The sequence below is a fragment of the Cavia porcellus genome, unplaced genomic scaffold, assembly GCF_034190915.1.
Source record: "Cavia porcellus strain 051 isolate PalLab524CR breed Dunkin Hartley unplaced genomic scaffold, mCavPor4.1 scaffold_49, whole genome shotgun sequence".
Taxonomy (NCBI): Eukaryota; Metazoa; Chordata; class Mammalia; order Rodentia; family Caviidae; genus Cavia; species Cavia porcellus.
The window spans coordinates 3,961,030-3,978,321 of record NW_026947532.1 but is presented as its reverse complement, the minus strand read 5'-3'; the positions used below and the strand labels follow the sequence as shown (position 1 = coordinate 3,978,321).

The window sequence follows — 17,292 nt, the reverse complement described above, 5'->3', positions numbered from 1 at the left end:
TCCGAAGCTAGGCCCCTACTCATCTGGCCCCCAGTTCAACAAAAATGCCATTCTGAGAGACTAAGAGCATGGCGTGGGGGACAGCGGGACCTCTAGGGCGCCCTTCTGGAACTCAAGCTGGCCCAGCCCACACCTCTCCAGGGCCTGCTAGGCTCAGACTGCCGCCTCCTGTCACCTGTGAGGTCATTCCTCCTGCACCACTGATGGGATGGATCCCTGGGTCGGGCCGGACACTCTGAGCTTCTGGGACCACAACGCTGACCTTCCTACGGGCAGAGGGACGCTCTGGTCGTCCAGGGACGACAAGGGGTGTGTGACATAGATGATCAGTGTGTTGGCCCACAGGCAGTAGTTAGGGCTGTGATCCGGAAGGGGGTGTGCGGGTGGGCTGGAGGGGCGTGGGACACGGCCCGGGGCCCAGGGTGAGCTGGGGCACGCGAGGAAGTACGTTAGGAGAGGGGCGTGCGTGCGTGTGCGTGTGTGCGCGCGTGCATGCGTGTGCGTGCATGACAGTTCTGCATCGCCTGGGGAAGGCGGAGCTGTGTATCTGGTGTGTGAGCGTTGCCATGTAAGTGTGGGTGAGGCGTGTAACCGCGTGGGAGTGGGGGCCGCGTGTGTGCTGTGCCATGGTATACAAGGTGTGTGTGAGCGGGTGGGGTGAGGCGTGTCTGCATGCGGCCTGGTTGTGTCTGTGGCGCGTGGGTGACGGTGTCAGTGTGTCTACAAGTGGGTGTTTGCGTGTGGTCATGGCTGCGTGGACGCCTGGGGCTGTCCCTGGTGCGATGTGGGCTCGCCGTGGGCGACAGGCTGCACGGAAGCCCCCAAGGCCGTGAGGGTTCCCCGCCTGGCCGGGGACGCGCGGGTCTGGCCGCCGTGGGCGATGCAGGGGCTGCGCCCTCCGGCGCCCGGACCTCCCCGCGCCGGGGTGAGGAGTCCCAGGCCGGCGCCGCGGGGAGCCGAACACCGAAGGGGCGACGGCAGGCTGGGCGCAGCGGGGATCGGGTGCGGCACTGGGAGTTCTCCAAGGTGCTAAAATAAACCCTGCGCGGGATCAGGTTTCCCGACCAAAATAGCCCAGGAGCGGCCTTCGAAAAGCAGCCGCGAAGCGATAGGACGGCGAGCGGGGAGGAAAGGTTCCCGCACGGGGCTCCGGCCTCTGCCGGCAGGGGACCCCACGCCACCCCCACCCCTCCCTCTCTCTATTGAAAACGGCCCCCGCAGACCTCGGCTCTGGGGACTCGGGAGCGTTCAGAGAAGGGCTCTGCAATCCGGGGCGCAGGGGCGTTCAGGGCAGGCTCTGTTGGGGTTTCTCAGTGCCTGGCTCCTGACCCCTTCCGGGGCCTTCTCTAGGCTCTTCTGGGCCCCGAGGCTTGGGGAGTGTTTGAGAATGACCTGGAAAACAGGAAGGAAGAACCCATTGGGTTGTCCAGGGGAGGGGACAGGGAGGATGTCTGACCCCTGGGGTCCCAGCTGGCTCACGGAGCTTTTTCCTCCTGGCCCCACAGGACAAATCTTGTCTGTGACCTCGTGGTCAAGCAATGAAGCCTTGAAGCAGAGACACCATGGCACAATGAAGCCAGGAGACAGCTCGCCCCCTGGGGCAGAGGCCTGCTGTGGCCTCAGGGTGTCCCCTCTGTGCAGCAGGAAGAGGTGGCTGAACCTGGCCTGTCCCCAGACCTCTCCAGGGCCCCTTCCTGCTTCCCGGACTCTTGGGCGCTGCAGCAGGCAGCTGGGGAATCCCGGGAGACAACCAGTGTCTCATCTGCCACTTGTCACTTGGGTCACTTCCATTCTGCCCTGCCCCACGGTGCCCCTGCACAGTGTCTGGGGGCAGTCACCCCTCAGAGCATGGGTCTGCAGACACTGTGCCCCTTCCCTAGGCAGAGCCACAGGAAGTCACTGAAAATGCAGGAGTTGGCATGGAAACAGGGCCAAGTTTACTGCTGGGTGAAAAGGGTTAGCTGCATTTTTTAACTGTGTATCACATTTATAAATGCATTTTTGTGTCTATAGGAGCACCGTGCATAAACACAGGTGGTTTCATGTGTATTTTCTGATTATTAAAAGGATACTTGGTTGATATAAAATATTATAATAACCTGAAACCAGACAAGTGAGAATCGCTTTATAAACTGACTACCTTGTGCTAACCGTGTTGGTTTCCAGGTGATAGGATTACACCTGCATTATCTGTGTATATCGAGTTTCTTGCAGTAAGTTTTTTTTTTTTTTTTTGACACACAGTCTCACTATGTAGCTCAGGCTGGCCTCAGACCCACAGTGACCCTCCTGCCTCAGCCTCCTGAGTGTGGGATCACAGGTGTGCACCTCCACACCCAGCAAGTAGTGACATTTTGGTAGTAAGAAAAGGGTGTTGGCTGGTGGTGCACGGTCAGTTTGATAAGCAAGCTGGTTTCCAGGGTTGGGTATCCTGTCTCCCCAGCAAGCTTGCAGGAAAAGATCAAGGAAAGCATTGATTGAATGAATAAATGAAGCTGATGGTGGTGCTCATGAGGAGTTGTAGAGGAGAAATTGTTCTCACTTCTCAGTCACCTAGGAAGGTGACCAGGGTCATCCCAGCTTCTAGAGACAGCAGCAGCAGGTCCTAGGTCACAGAATGCATAAAGCCTCGACATGATCCTCCCACTGGCCCTCGAAAGAGCACACAGAGGCCAGGCAGAGAAAAAGGACTTCCTGTGGTCTTTCCCGGGGCCCATGTCTTCCGCCCCTGGGCTGGAGCTAAACCGGACTCAGGGCCCTCCTCAGATCTTGCTGGACACTCTGGCCAGATGAAAATGCTGACCCAGGCCTCTGGGTATTAATAGTCCATCCAGGCTGGGCTCCTCACCCTGCCAAGGCCAGCCAGGGTCATGGGCTGTGTCCAGGCATGGTGAGATGAGTGCGCTGGCCAGAAAATCAGCCGAAAGGAGCCGAGTCCAGGGCCTCCATGCCCACCTTGAGGACTGCGCCGGAGTGGGTTCCCCATTCTTCCTGGTTTCCTGGCTGGATCCCTTCATTTTTCCGAGGCTCACCCTCCTCCTCTGTAGGGTCATCTGGTCCCCACACTGTGGCTCACAGCCACTGGCACATTCAAGAGGCAGAATGTGATGCAGTCGGGGTGCCTCAGGCAGAATGGAAGAGGCAGGAGGTACTGGGGCGAGCCTTGTCTCCTCTGCCTGCATGGGATGCAAGGAACCTCACACCGAGGTCACCTAGAGTCTGGCTTTGCTCCTCCAGGGATGCGGTGGGGACCAGACCATCGGGACCTGTTTGAGAGCGGGCCTGGCTCTCTGTGTCCAGTGAAGTCAGCTCCTCTCATGGAGGCTGAAGGTTCACTAGGTGACGGGGACCTTGCTTGGCGTTTTACAAATGTCATCTCCTTGAGCGCCTCAGAGCTGGGCACTGTTATGTCTGTGTCACAGACAGAGAAACTGATGCACAGGATCATGGTATGACTTGTTCAAAGACTCACAGCCTGAGGCAGGTCTGGGTCCTTCCGGCTGTGGGGAAACCCTGAAAGGTTACCTAGGGAGCCCTGTCTCAAGTCCCAGATGCCCGACAGGATGCGCTCAGCCTACCATCTTGGGGATGCAGCCTCTGACCCCCTCACACCATGCATCTGGCACAGGGGTCACAGCCCTTCCTGGGGGACAACCCCCTGGACACCTGCCATTCCCCAGACCTGCCATCCTGCAGCACAGTCACAATCATTTATGTGACTCAACTCCTTGGACCCCCATGGAACTGTGGGCTTCGTGGGCGGACTTCGTGGGCCGGCTTCCCCTTCTGCAGCCTGCTCAGCTCTGCTCGGGCCAGGTGCCCTGGAGCTCTTTCTGGGTTGCCCGAGGAGGCTGCCGTAGTGCCTCTGCCCTTTGCATAACTCAAAGCACACTGGAACTGGATCCGCACCCTGTCCAATTCATTACCCCATCATGAAGATCAAATTCGCAGACTGCCTGTGAAGCCCTCCTCCAAATTCAAGGCGGACTTGAAAGGAAAGCAACCCAGCCTGCCAGCTTAATGAAAAGCTGTCACAGAGAGGAGTTGGCCTGGCCCCAGGGACCAGAATCTGATGCTCTGGGTGACGTCACGAACTCCATCGTCAGCTGCCCGCTCGGGCGGGGCTTCTCCCTCCCAGCCCTACTGGGTCCACACCGCCCAGAAGGAGGGCAGCATGCTGGGCTCCCAGGGGTCTGGACTGCTGGGAAGGAGGAAGCTGGCAAAAGTAAACCCAGAGAACGTCTCTGTCTGGGCCAGAGGTGAGGCCACAGCTGAGGCCAGAGCTGAGGCCACAGCTCAGCCCAGAGCATCAGGACTACATTTCCCAGAATCCTCTGGAGCCGGGGGGCAGCCATTGGCAGATTTAAATAGCCCAGGCGCCCCCCTCCCTCGGCCGTGGACTCGTCCACCTCCCGGTGGGTTCATTGGCGCGGCCCTCAGGGGTGGGCTCCACTGGCCACCCAGCTGCCGCTGACGTGCGCGCGGAGCGGGTGACAGCGGAGGTAAACAGCCATGTGTGCGCCTCTCATCTATATTTAACAGCTGCTGCAGGGAAGAGGAGGCAGGTGACAGTGGTGGCAGCTGGGGCGGCCCTGGTTTTGGAGGGCAAGGCCTTTGGAGCCGGGCTGGCACCGGCCTTCTCGGGGTGACCGCGCAGGGAGGGACAGCATGCCAGCTTCCCAGAGCAGGGCCCGCGCCCGGGACCGCAGCAACGTCCTCAACCGGGCCGAGTTCCTGTCCCTGAACCAACCCCCCAAGGGGACTCCAGAGCCCCGCGGCTCCGCCAGGAAGGCCCCGGGGCCCTCGGCACAGCCCCCGCCCACCAGCGAGGGGCCCCGCGAGCGGCGCCAGTCCCAGCAGCTGCCCGAGGAGGACTGCATGCAGCTGAACCCCTCGTTCAGAGGCATCGCCTTCAACTCCCTGCTGGCCATCGACATCTGCATGTCCAAGCGGCTGGGCGTGTGCGCCGGCCGGGCCGCGTCCTGGGCCAGCGCCCGCTCCATGGTCAAGCTCATCGGCATCACGGGCCACGGCGTGCCCTGGATTGGGGGCACCATTCTCTGCCTGGTGAAGAGCAGCACCCTGGCCGGCCAGGAGGTGCTCATGAACCTGCTCCTCGGTGAGTGCGCCGCGCCCGGGCCTGCGGCCTTAGGGCCACCAGGGCCACCCCCAGCGCTTGGCCTGGGAAGGCGGCTGGACCACGCTAATGAGGTTAGGCAGGAAGGAGCCCCAGAAAGAGGCAGGTCCTGCAGGGGTTCTCCCCCAGGAGTGCCACTGTGAAAGGCCACTTAGAGGAAGCTGGCGCAGGCAGTGGTGACCTCAGGGGTGTCTTGGAGCCAGGGGTCACTGTCCCCCTCCGCCCATGGTCGGGGTCCTGTTCCCAGGCTGTTTGCAGGTGGTGATTTCTAGCTGTCCCCACTGTACCCCAAGCCCACTTGGTCAGGGACACTGTGGGCTATCCACGATGCCCTGACAGGATCTGAGGACCCAGGGACCAGTCTGGGATACCCCCCCCCAAGCCCAGAGCCATCACTTGCTCCTTCCCTGGGGTGTAGCCGGAGTAGCTCAGTCCCCAGTATCTTTGACGGCCCTGTGCCAGCAGCCACAAGAGATCCACGTGGGAGACAAGTCACCGTACCCCTGCCACCCAGCAGTGACACCCAGATCCCATCCTGCCACCCTCTGGAGGCCTTGGCGTCCACCCTTCTCTGGTGGCTGTCACTTGGGAGATGGAGTGACATATGAGCCGAGTGTCTGGGTTCCAAAGGGGTTGCAGGTTGGCCCTGGGGGAGCTGAGGTCCAACAGAGGCTCGGTGAGAACACGCATCTCCCCCTCCGGTCCGAAGGTCTGGCCTGGAGCTGGAGGCAGAGGAGACACAGAAGAAAGAGCTGGGCCCTCGGGGAGCAGGTAGCTGAGTCCGCTGCCACCAAAAGGGAGCCTGTCCTTGTTAGGAAATTACCAGCATGGCACTGATTATTCTCTCTTTCCAAAGAGAGCACTGGGACCTGGGGCCCTACCATACCCACTTTACAGATTAGTAACTGGGGTTCCAGTGGTCTGTGGTGGTAGCCACGCCTGTGTTGGCACTCAGGAGGCTGAGGCAGGAGGATTGCCAGGATTTCAGAACAGCCTGGGCTACATAGTGAGTTCAAGGCCTAAACTACACAGTGAGACCCTGCCTCAAAAACAGAAAAATGAATCTGAGGTTCCTGTCCCTAAGGTGGCCGGGCCTGCCTTAGAGGGGGGTTTTCATCAGGCCCCCCGATGCATGGGGGTCTGTTCTTTATGGACCATGCCTGGGCCCTGGCGAGAGGGACAGAGCCAAGTGGGCAGAACCTGCTCCTGCTGTCCGAAGCTTCCCAGGTGCCCACAGAAGCCTCCGGGAAATCCGAGGCTCTGAGGCAGTGCTGCGCCTGCGTGGCCTGGGGTCAGGGGATGGGTGGCCAAGCCCAATGGCTCAATCCATTGCTAGGGGGGAACTGAGGCACAAAGCCCAAGGTCGTGCAGGGATGGAGCTGGGCTGGCATGGGGCACAACTCCAGCTCTGCCCTGCGTCTTCGCAGGTCTGGGCTGCTTGGGAGCCTAGATATAGTGAGGCACAGAGCGCGGGGGGGGGGGGTACCTGGTGGAGGGATGAGCTCCCCGTCGTAGGAGGCAAGCAAGGCAGCTGCCCCTCAAACACCACTAAAGCAGCTCTACTTCCTTCTGATTTTCTTATAGCATGAACATCGCTTTTAAGAAAGATTCCCCTGTCCCGGACATTTAAGTTTTTGCAGCTCCCGTGTTAGGATGAGGTTCCTGGGCCCTTCCTACCGTCCTGCTATGGGCGCAGAGTTACTGCTCCATGGCGTGAGCAAGACCTGCCGTGCTGCCTTCATTGAATCTCTTTGTCTTCAAGAACCTCGTTTACCAAATTTCATGTTTTAGAAGCTTTATTGTTTATGTCTCATAATTAGATTTGAGTTTTGGGGGAGGGGTTTGTTTTGTTTTGTTTTTTGGATGGGGCCTTGCTCCACGTGCTGGGACGACAGGCCTGCCCCGCCTCACGTAGCAAGGGGAAATTTTTAGACAAAAATGAGGTCGAAACCACAACCCTGGGGTACTGTGAAAAATATCTAGGGTGGCTTTCGGCCAAAGGGAGCAGACAGCAGCCAGCCACTGACCTTGAAGTGCTTTCAGCTAAGGTCGAGGCGGCCTTGGGGAAGCTCAGGCTGCAGTGGCATCTGCGGTCACAACCGTGACCAGGTTTACTATTTTTGTTCTTTATTCTTTCTTTCTTTCTTTTCTAAATTAAGATAAGGTCTCACTATGCAGTTCAGGTTGGCTTTGAGCTCACTTTGTAGCCCAGGCTGGTCTCGAATTTGCAAGGATCCTCCTGCCTCAGCCACCTGCATGCTGGAATGACAGGCGTGAGCCACTACACCTGGCTGGTTTACTGGTTTTGAAATAATCTTTCCTGTGTGTTTATAAAACACCCAGTGCATGACCCGGCCCCTCTCCAGCACTTCTAAGCCGGGGGCCGGTGGCATTAACTGTTTGTGTGTGACTATGCAGCCGCCACCCCGTCCACCCTACAGAGCTGAAACTTGCCCCGTGAGGTGACAGCTCTCCGCCCCACCCACAGCCATGTGCTATTTCGTCTCTGTGACCACCGTTGCCCCAAGCACCCCCGGTAAGTGAAGTCACACAGTATTGCCCTTTTATAACAACAACAAAAAAACCTTTTTAAACCGGTGTGGTGGGCCACTCGAGTAATCCCAGCACTTGGGAGGCTGAGGCAGGAGAGAATCACTACTGAGTTCACAAAGCTATTCTAGGTTACGTAGCAAGATTCTAGCTCAAAAAATTTATTTATTTATTTATTTATTTATTTATTTATTTATTTATTTGTTTAGGTGCCAGGGATCAAACTCACAACTTTGTTTTGTTTTTTTGTTTTACCAGTACCGGGGATTGAACTCACTACTGCCTGCTTGCAAGGCAGGCACTTATGCTACTGAGCTAAATCCCCAGCCCCCCCCCAAAAAAAGATTTTAAAAACCTTTTAAAAAACCTGCCCCACGCCACCCTGCACAGTGAGGACATCTTTTAGCGCAAAATCACGAAGGGAAATGACAGCCCTTCCCCTTCCCAGCAGGCAGCAGTGTGGTTCCTGTGTGTGCTCTGTCTGGAGCAGCTCCTGCTGTTTGGTCGGCGGCTCCCGCAGGGCTATAAATCCTCCCGCTGTAGCGGTGCCAGCGCTGGCTGTCTAGACTCAGCCTCTGTGCGGGAAGGACGGGAAGGACGCGGGTCACTGCGTTTTCAGCGCTGTCCCTGGTGCTGCGGAGACGGCCGGCTTCCCACAGAGGGAGCAGGTGCTGAGGCAGCCTCAGCTGCTCCAGGACCCTCCCACCCCGCTGGCCCCCTGTCCCCCTCTGGCCACCCCAGTTCCCAGAAGGCCCCATCTTTGCTCAGTTTGTCACTGGCACGCTCTGCTGGCCCCCAGCTCCCTGCACCCATCCCCCAGCGCCCCCCGGGGGGACAGCGGCCCCCACTCACCCTCAGGGGCCACACGAGGTCCCCTTGTGCCCCTGTGCACGACCACCTGCAGGTGAGGGGAACCTGGGTGAGTCCCTCAGCTGAGTCCAGGGGCCCAGCTGCACAGATGGCTAGGGGAGGCCACAGGCGCCACCAGACCCGCGATGACTTTGCTGTCTCAGGCAAGACCATGGGACCTCTCTGAACCCTAGGGGCCTGGCAGCTGGCCCACCAGCCCCAGCTGGCACAGTGTCCCCAGGAGCTTCCCCTGAGGTCTCTCTGGGGGCAGAGAACAAGTGTCAGACACTGAAGTCCCATGTGTCCTGGTTTTTGTGCTGTTCCCTGGAGGCTGCCCTGCTACTGAACGGGAAAGGTTTGTGTCTAAGCCAGATCTGTCATCCCAGCACTCAGAAGGCTGAAGCAGGAGGGTCCAGAGTTTAAATTGAGTCTGGGCTACCTAGCAAGATTTCTCAACACTGGACCTGGATCCTGGGTGCATGGGAGGTTTAGGCCCTGTGTCCCCTGCCTGTGGCTGTGCCCTGAGCCTTGTGGGGAAAACCTCTGACACCTGGTGCTTCCTGGTAAAGGCCAGCAGGCACCATCCAGCTGTACCACATGCTGGCTGCGCACTATTCCATGCCTGGTCCTCTTGCATTTGAGACAGGATCTCACTAAATTTCCAGGCTGGGCTCCACCTTGTGATCCTCCTGCCTCAGCCTCCCAGAGTGCTGGGATCACAGGCCTGTGCCACCACGCCCCACTCCAGTTTATCTGCCCTCTGGTAATAATTCCTCACCCAGCCAGCCTGTCTGGGGGGTGGGACTTTGACAGTGGGGGGGGCACTGTAGTGATGGTTGGTCACCTGCAGACCCTGGAGGTGGTCCCATCTAGGGGACAAGTGGGCACAGTCAGGAGGACAATCAGGTGACCTACAGTCACATCACTGCCACCTACCTGTGGGGTCATCTGTGCCATCCCTGCAGAGGGCCCCACAGATGCTGTGCCCTCATGGCTACCAGAGAGCTACCATGTGATCCCCCCAGCTCCACTGCTAAGGAAACACCCCAAAGACCAAAAGACAAAAATCCTACCCATGGACCTCCACAGCAGCCACATTATAACCATGGGCTCAAGTGGACACAGCCCAGGGTCCAGACACAGATGATGACACTGTGGCATCTCTGACCTGTGGAATATTATTCAGTCAGGATAAAGGAATGGTCCTGAGCCCTCTGCGACCTGGGTAAACCTTGAAAGGTTAGGCCAAGGGCATGAAGCCTCACTCAAAAGGCCACTGACTCCCTGATTCCATTGACAGGAAATGTGCATGCAAGGCAAGTCCCTAGAGGCAGGATGCAGCCTGGTGATTGACAGGAGCTGGGGGACCGGGCCCATGGGACTGGGTGGTTCATGGATGGGGCTTCCCTCGGGGGAATGGCCCTGATGCCTGCCTCTGTCCCCATCTGCAGCCCTGCTCCTGGACATCATGACAGTGGCAGGCGTGCAGAAGCTCATCAAGCGGCGCGGGCCCTACGAGACGAGCCCCAGCCTGCTGGACCACCTGACCATGGACCTCTACGCCTTCCCTGCTGGCCACGCCAGCCGTGCTGCCATGGTGTCCAAGTTCTTCCTGAGTCACCTGGTGCTGGCGGTGCCGCTGCGTGTGCTGCTGGTGCTCTGGGCCTTCTGCGTGGGGCTGTCCCGCGTCATGATCGGCCGCCACCACATCACCGACGTGCTCTCAGGCTTCGCCATCGGCTACTTCCAGTTCCGCCTGGTGGAGCTGGTCTGGATGTCCTCCAACACCTGCCAGATGCTCATCTCAGCCTGGTGAGCCGCCTGCCCGCCACGGGCCAGAGAGCAGCAGCGGGGCCTGGCTGCCAGGCCGCAGACTCTGCTTCTCCACCCTGGAGGCCGATGACTGCAGGTGACCCCTGTGACTGGCACGGCTGGCAATGTCTGGCCCCTGCCCCTCTGCCCAGACTCCAGATCTCCGCTCCAAATGCCAGGGGCCTGGCTTGGCTTGGCTTCCGCTTAGGAACAACAGGGGAGACCGAGAGGGCAGCAGGAGGGGCAGGATCTCATCACGTTGCAGTGGTTGTTGGTCCTGGTTGCTGGATGCCTGCCGCACCCACCTGGATGCCCGGCTGTCGAGGGCTTGAGCGGCGGTGTTTCCCACACGGCCGTGGTCCAGGGCTCAGCTGTGTGCGGACCTCCTGACAATGCAGATGGCAGCTGGGCCAACAGGCATGGGCTTTGTAGCATGTGCAGGGAGCTGTTGGTGCGTCCAGCCCCATGCAGGCCAAGGTAGCACTGGCCAGGGCACCGGGCACAGGCTGGCCCGTTTCTGGCCTTCCTGGGACAGGCCAATTGGCCCCTCTCCTCCAGATTCAGGCCAGTGCTGCTCTGCCCTGGGGCCGGGCACTAGGACACAGGGAGCCAGAGTCCCCCCCTCTAGCCTTTCTGCCCTCATCTCCCTGCTTTCCATGCCCACGGGGAGCTCTGCCCACAGGGAGCTCCAGGGCATAGCTGGCACCTGCCTTCATTCCTGGCAGTTTCCACTGCTTCAGGTCCCTTCTGCAGTTCCCAGGTGCTGGCTGCAGCCGGCTTCTCTTGCCCTTTCCCCGCTATCTGGAATCTGTCACCTGGGGTTAGGCTGGAGCAAGCTTGGGGGGGCACTACTAGAGAATGAATTCACCCCTCACACTGAGCTACATCCCCCGCCCTTCTTTATTTTGAGACAGGGTCTCAGAATAAGTTGCCTGGGATGAGCTCCAACTTGGGATTCTCCTGTCTCAGCCTCCTAGAGTGCTGGGAACACAGATCTGTGCTGTCAACCCCGGCTCACTACACCAGGGAGATACAGCTGCTCCCTGCTGGGGTCCATGTTCCCAGCAGGGCTACCCAGGAGTTCTTCCTGTTTAGGGGCTGAGGGATGAGTGTCTTTAGGATTTAGGGGGCCCTAAAGGTTGGGGCCTCGAAGCCACTTCCTGCAGAAGAGCCCAAGTACCCGCTGGCTCAGGTCTCACAGCCGCTCCCAGCCCCCAGTGTGCTAATCTGTCAGGGAAGGTGATGGTGGTCCCCGGGGTTGTCAGTGATGCAGCTGTCCACGTGGACTGTCTGTGCCCCTGGACACAAGGCCTGTTCTGCCTCTGCCCAACCTACTGGTCCCCAGAGACTGCACCCCCACCCTGCTCCCTCCCCAGCAGAGAGGGTAATGATGCCAAAATACAGTTTGTGTTTAAATAAGACGCATTACCTAGGTGCCATGGCATGCACCTGGAATGCAGCACTCGGAGGCTGAGGGAGGAGGATCACCTCGAGTTCAAAGGCAGTCTGGGCTGATAGGAAGATCCGGTCTCAAAGAACCCAAAATACAGACAAAAAAATAAATGGACACATCGCCACGAATTCCCTGAGCATCTCTGCTTGTCCTGGAACGCACTGACCCATCATCCGTTCCGCTTTCTAAAGCAGTGCGGATCCTCTCTCCTGAGTGTCTACATGGGGTGCGATTAAAATGTAGTACAGGGGTGCCACCCCGCCGCCAAGCAGAAGGGGGGCTGTGGGAATAATCAGTGTCTCCTTCACCAGTCTGATTCAGACACCTCTGCCTCCCTGCTCCTCCCATCCCAGCCCCAGTCATCGGGGCCACAGCGGAAGGGAGCTCTGGCCTGCACCAGTGGGGACCTGACAAGACTGCAGAACCGGGGCACCCGGGCCCCCACACACCCCACTTCTAAGGCATAGGCTTGGCGCTGTGGTGAGGTCCCAGGCTGGAGTTGGGGGTCAGGATCCCCCCAAGACTCCAGGCAGACATGGCTTGAAGGCCCCTGGGCCCTCAGCTGCCCTTGTGCAAGTTGGGGATCAGGAAGGACATCTGGGGACACAGAGGAGCTCAGGCCACTGCCACCTAGCAAGGGACTCCATGGTCTCCACACACTGAGAGGCACATCCGGGCTTGGGCAGACACAGGGTCGGGGTAGGGAGGGACCAGAGTCATGGCTCCCCCAGACCCATGGCTGGGGCAGTGGGAAGGCTCTGTCCTTGTTCCCTGGAGACTGGCCTTTCCGGGACACGTCACACAGTGGCCGAGGCCCTCAGTGCCTCAGGAGAGAGGACGATGCCACTCCAAATCCTGACTCCCCCAGGGAATGTGCTTTAGGCATCCTGGCCCCCAGTCACTGCGCCCCAGGGGAAGGCATGCTTGTGTGCATGCTCACATTTGCACATCCTGGGGTGTGTCCCCTCCAGCTCCAGGGAAGGGGCAGAGCCAGGAACCACCCTCAAGGTCAGGGGCAGGTGAGGGGGGGTGCAGGTGGAGGGCCCCCCTGTGTCACCAGGTAAGTGGTTCAGGGAGGCAGAGCAGAGGGATGGAAATGCAGCCCGGAGCCTTCACATTGAGCTACACGCCCAGCCCGGTTTTACTTTTGATTTTGACACAGTGTCTCATAAGCCACTAAAGCCACCTTGAACTTGGGATCCTCCTGCTTCAGCTTCCCAGAGTTGGAGATTACAGATGTGTGCATTACTACACCCTGCTAGACTTTCACTGAGGTGGAAGAGAGGCCAGAGCCTAGGAAGGCAGTGGCCTGGACCTGGGAAGGGCTCACATGCCTCCCCCAGCCTCTGGAAGGGACTTCCTGCTTCCTGGGCCCTGGAACAGGGATGGAAGCTGCTTTAAGCAATGGACTCTTGCAATCTCTGACAGCTGGGCAGGAAGCCCAGGAGGCGCCCCCAGGGCTGGGGTCCCGATGACCTCAGGGCATGGGTGGGGGAGGCACCCAGGGCTGCTCCGAGAGGCTGGGGCCCATCAGAGTCCAGCCCCTTCCCCCAGTGCCTCAGATGGGGCCCTGTTTGGAGACGGCATTTAAAGAGGCCACCGTGTGAAAACAAGGTCACTCCTGTGGACCCAGCCCCAAACCTGCTGATGTCCTTGCAGAAGGGAGCTCAAAAGCCAGGCAGGGTAGTGCACAACACTTGGGGGGCTAAGGCAGGAAAATCTTGAATTTGAGGCCAACCTGGGCTCACAGGAAGTCAGACTGGGCTGCATGGCGAGACTCTGCCTCAAAATGACAAGAGCTTTTTAACAGCAGAAGGGAGATAAAGACACAGATGCATGGGGATGCTTGCTACAGCTGGGGAAAGAGTAAGGTGAGCTCATCAGGTCACCTGCGTCCCCTGTCACCTGAGGAAGGGCATGGAGGGCTGGAGAGGCCGGGCAGGTCCAGAGGAGCAGCCTCGGGGCAGAGCCATGAAGGGAGCCTGGAGACACTGGCATGGCAACCGTCTCTGCAAAGCCACTCCCAGGCCAAGGCCGCTGCTGCAGTTCAGAGGTTCAGAGTCCCGGTCCCCAGCCCTTCCCTGCGTGTGGGGAAAACACCCCAGAAGACTCAAAGCTGGAAAAGCCACGGACTCCCAGACCTGCTGCCACCTGGCACAGGGGCCGGGGAGCATCTGGCAGCCACCCGGACCGCAGCCTTACTTAACCTGCCGTGTACATGGCCAAGGCCCCACCTAGCCGGATCGGCTACCTTCACACGTGTGCGAGGTGCATCGTGGGCTAAGGGGCGAGATGATGCCTGATGCCCGGCACAGCAACCTGCAGAGGCGACACAGAGGAAAGCTTGCCAGTCTGTGCACACACACATGCACGCATATCTACAGGCACACACTGCCCTTTACACCTGCCCCCCTGTGGGGTCCTCTGCACACATGGGGCTGCAGCCACGTGGGCACGCTCGTATCTGCACACAGTCACCTGTGCCCTGTAATAGCAAATTGCACACAAGCTTGCATTCTCCCCCACACTCAGGAAAGCCTGTCAGCTTTCATTCTGATGCACACCCACCCCTGTGCATATTTGCACACTCAGGCCTTGCGTGCCTTTGCACACGTACAAATGTGTGCTCTTGCACTGGTGTGCATGCTCACATTTGCACATCCTCTTGCACGTGCATTTTTACATGCACGTCAATGCCAGATTTAGCAAATTCAGTTCAGTGTTACCTCGGCTCACGAGGGCTTCTGTTCAGGAATTTACCTTTCTTTCCCCAACTCTGAGTTGGATGATGAGCATGAACATGGCCATCTTTCCAAGAATTGTGGAATGAGTTAAGTTTGAGAACCAAGGTGACCGCTAAGAGGCAGGACTAGTGCTGGGACCACGTGCCGGGAAGCTTCCCCTGCCTGAAGGTTGCCCTGGGAGAGGGTCCCGTGTGTTACCTGACCCTGACGTGTGTAAGGAGAGATCAAAATGTACGTGAACACTGGAACTTTAAAAATGCTACATGCGTCCCCCTCAGACTTCTCCCCTTCACCTCAGGCGCACTCATCCCACCGTCCTGGCCGCTTTCCACAGCAGCTCTGCAGTGCTCTTTCCTGAGGGTCTTTACAAGAGGGGTGACCTGCCACTGAGTGCCTTCTGGAAATTTGGGCTCATGAAGGGATGGATGGTGGCAGGTCCTCCTCCACCATATTCACCAGACCTGGCATCCTGTGGCTTCCGGTTCTTCCCCAAAGTCAAAATGATCATGAAAGGGAAACTTTTTTGAGGTTTTTTGGTTTTTTTTCCAGACCAGGTTTCACTGTGTAGTCCAGGCTGATCTTGAACTCATAGCAATCCTCCTGCCTCAGCCTCCCCAGTGCTGGAATTACAGGCATGAGCAATCACAATTGCCAAGGGAAACAATTCAGGATGTCCAGGGAGCCACAACTAATGACACTCAGGAAAGATTCCAGAGCAGCTGCAGGAAGTGGCCGGGATGAAGGTGATGGCAGGCAAGGAAGAAAAGGGGGGTCGGATTCCGGCAGTGTGTCTTCTGCTGTAGAACATTTTAAAAGATGTAAACACACAGGGGCTGGGGGTTTAGCTCAGCGGCATAAGCGCCTGCCTTGCAAGCAGGCAGTCGTGAGTTCGATCCCCGGTACCGATGAAAAGGAAAAAGACAAAAAAAAAAAAAAAAAAAAAAAAGATGTAAACACACTCACCATAGTTTTCTACAATGCTGTTTGTGTGTACATGTGTGTGTGTGTCTGTGTCTGTGTACGTGTGTACACACTGGCCAAGTCATAAAGGCTCGGGGGTCCCTAGGCCCTGGCCATGCACCCAAGAGGATTCCCAAGCCCCTCTCTCCACCTGGAAATTCGTCACTGGGTGCAGCCTGGACCCCCACCTGCAGTCCATCACAGCCTGCCCGGGACAGCAGGGACACCTGGAGTCTGGCTAGTGGGAAGTGCCACAGCCCCAGGAAAGGTGGGGCTCCCCGGGCCAGCAGCCCTGCTGTGAGTCTGGCAGCCCAGTCTGAGCCCAGTGGGCACCCTGCACTGCTACCCGGGTGGAGGAGGGGGTGCCACTGGGTGCGTGGGGCGGGTGGTGCCAGGCATCCTGGCCCCTGCTCAGGTCTCTGGACCCGAAGGGGCTGCAGGGAGGCAGGGCTGGGTCATGCTGGGGACACAGCCTCCCCTCCAAGTGACCTGCCCCTCCTCCCCCTCCTTGGATGAGGAGTCTCATCCCGAGCTCCGCCCTGCAGCTGTGTGATACATCTCCCGGGAGCCCAGTGGGAATGGAGTGAAATTCTCCATTTCTATGATGATTATGTGTTTGGGTTACACAAGAATGTGTTTTCCTTAGTTAAAAAAAATAGAGCATACAGGAAAAATAAAAACAAGATATTTTGGCTATTCCTCTAGGCATCTACTTCTCCAAGTTTGTAAAATTGTAGCTGTACTCATCGATTTTTTTGTTTTGAGACAGGGTCTTGCTACGTAGCCCCGGCTGGCTTTGAAATCATGGCGATCCTCCCGCCTCAGCCTCCCAAGCTCTGGGATGACAGGCATGCGCCACCACACCTGGCAAGCACTTGTGAATATTTGTGACCCTCAGTTGGTTGAATCCCAGAATGCAGAGTCAGTCCCGAGGACCTGCTGCGCTGCTCATAGATCTGCAGAGAATGCCATCAACTCAGCCTTTGTCCAGCAGGGAAAAGAATGAGGCAGAACTTTTAGCTCACATGTCCATTGTCCCTGCTTGTGCACATTTGCCTTCGTTAGCCCCAGCACTCGGGAGGCTGAGGCGGAATCACTGCTGCAGGTTTGAGGCCAGTTTGGGCTACAAAGAGAGGTCAGGGCAGCCTGAACCGCAGTTTACCCTGCCTCAAAGAGCCAAAACAAAATTTGCATCTATTAATTCACTTTTCCCTTTGTAAGTATTGTGCTAAAAAGGCTGCTGAGGACTTGTGTGGCAGCACACACTTGTCATCCCAGCACGGGAGCACTAGAGGCTGATGCAGGAGGATCACTGCGGGTTCCAGGCCACGTGGGTGACACAGGGAGACTCTGACTCAGAAAAACACGATGACAGCGACAGTGCAGCACTGAGTCTCATCCCCGTGTGACGAGGCTGTGGCCTCAGAAGGCGATGCATGTGGGGCCCAGGCTTGGAGCAGGAGAAAGTGCCCTCAGAACTCGCTGGCACCCGCTGGGAAAAGAAGGACAGGGGACCCAGAGTGACCCTGGGCTGCCAGCGCAGAGACAGCCGGGTGATGGCAGTGAGGGGGGCTGCGCCCCTGAAAGGACCAGCCAGGCAAGCCCCTCCCCCTCCTCCTCCTCCTCCTCCGTCCTGCCCTGCCGTGCTCACCCCCTGATGGTGCCACTTCCTGCCCCGCCTGCCTGATGCCCTCCAGAACTTTCTGGGTGCCTTATGTGGCCTACAGCACTGCTAGGTGGTTAGCGCCTTCCAGCATGAGACTGAGACCCAGGGCCTCACGCACGCT

The 17,292-nt window shown here is 58.3% G+C and overlaps 1 protein-coding gene across 1 annotated transcript; it reads left to right on the top strand.

The window, feature by feature from the left end:
• The first annotated feature begins 4,175 nt into the window (after positions 1-4,175).
• On the top strand, positions 4,176-11,929 carry Plpp7 (phospholipid phosphatase 7 (inactive)). The gene is made up of 2 exons (XM_003470866.5): positions 4,176-5,119; positions 9,988-11,929. The coding sequence occupies exons 1-2, from the start codon at positions 4,669-4,671 to the stop codon at positions 10,350-10,352; spliced, it is 816 nt and encodes a 271-aa protein (XP_003470914.1). The 5' UTR covers positions 4,176-4,668; the 3' UTR covers positions 10,353-11,929.
• The last annotated feature ends 5,363 nt before the right edge of the window (positions 11,930-17,292 follow it).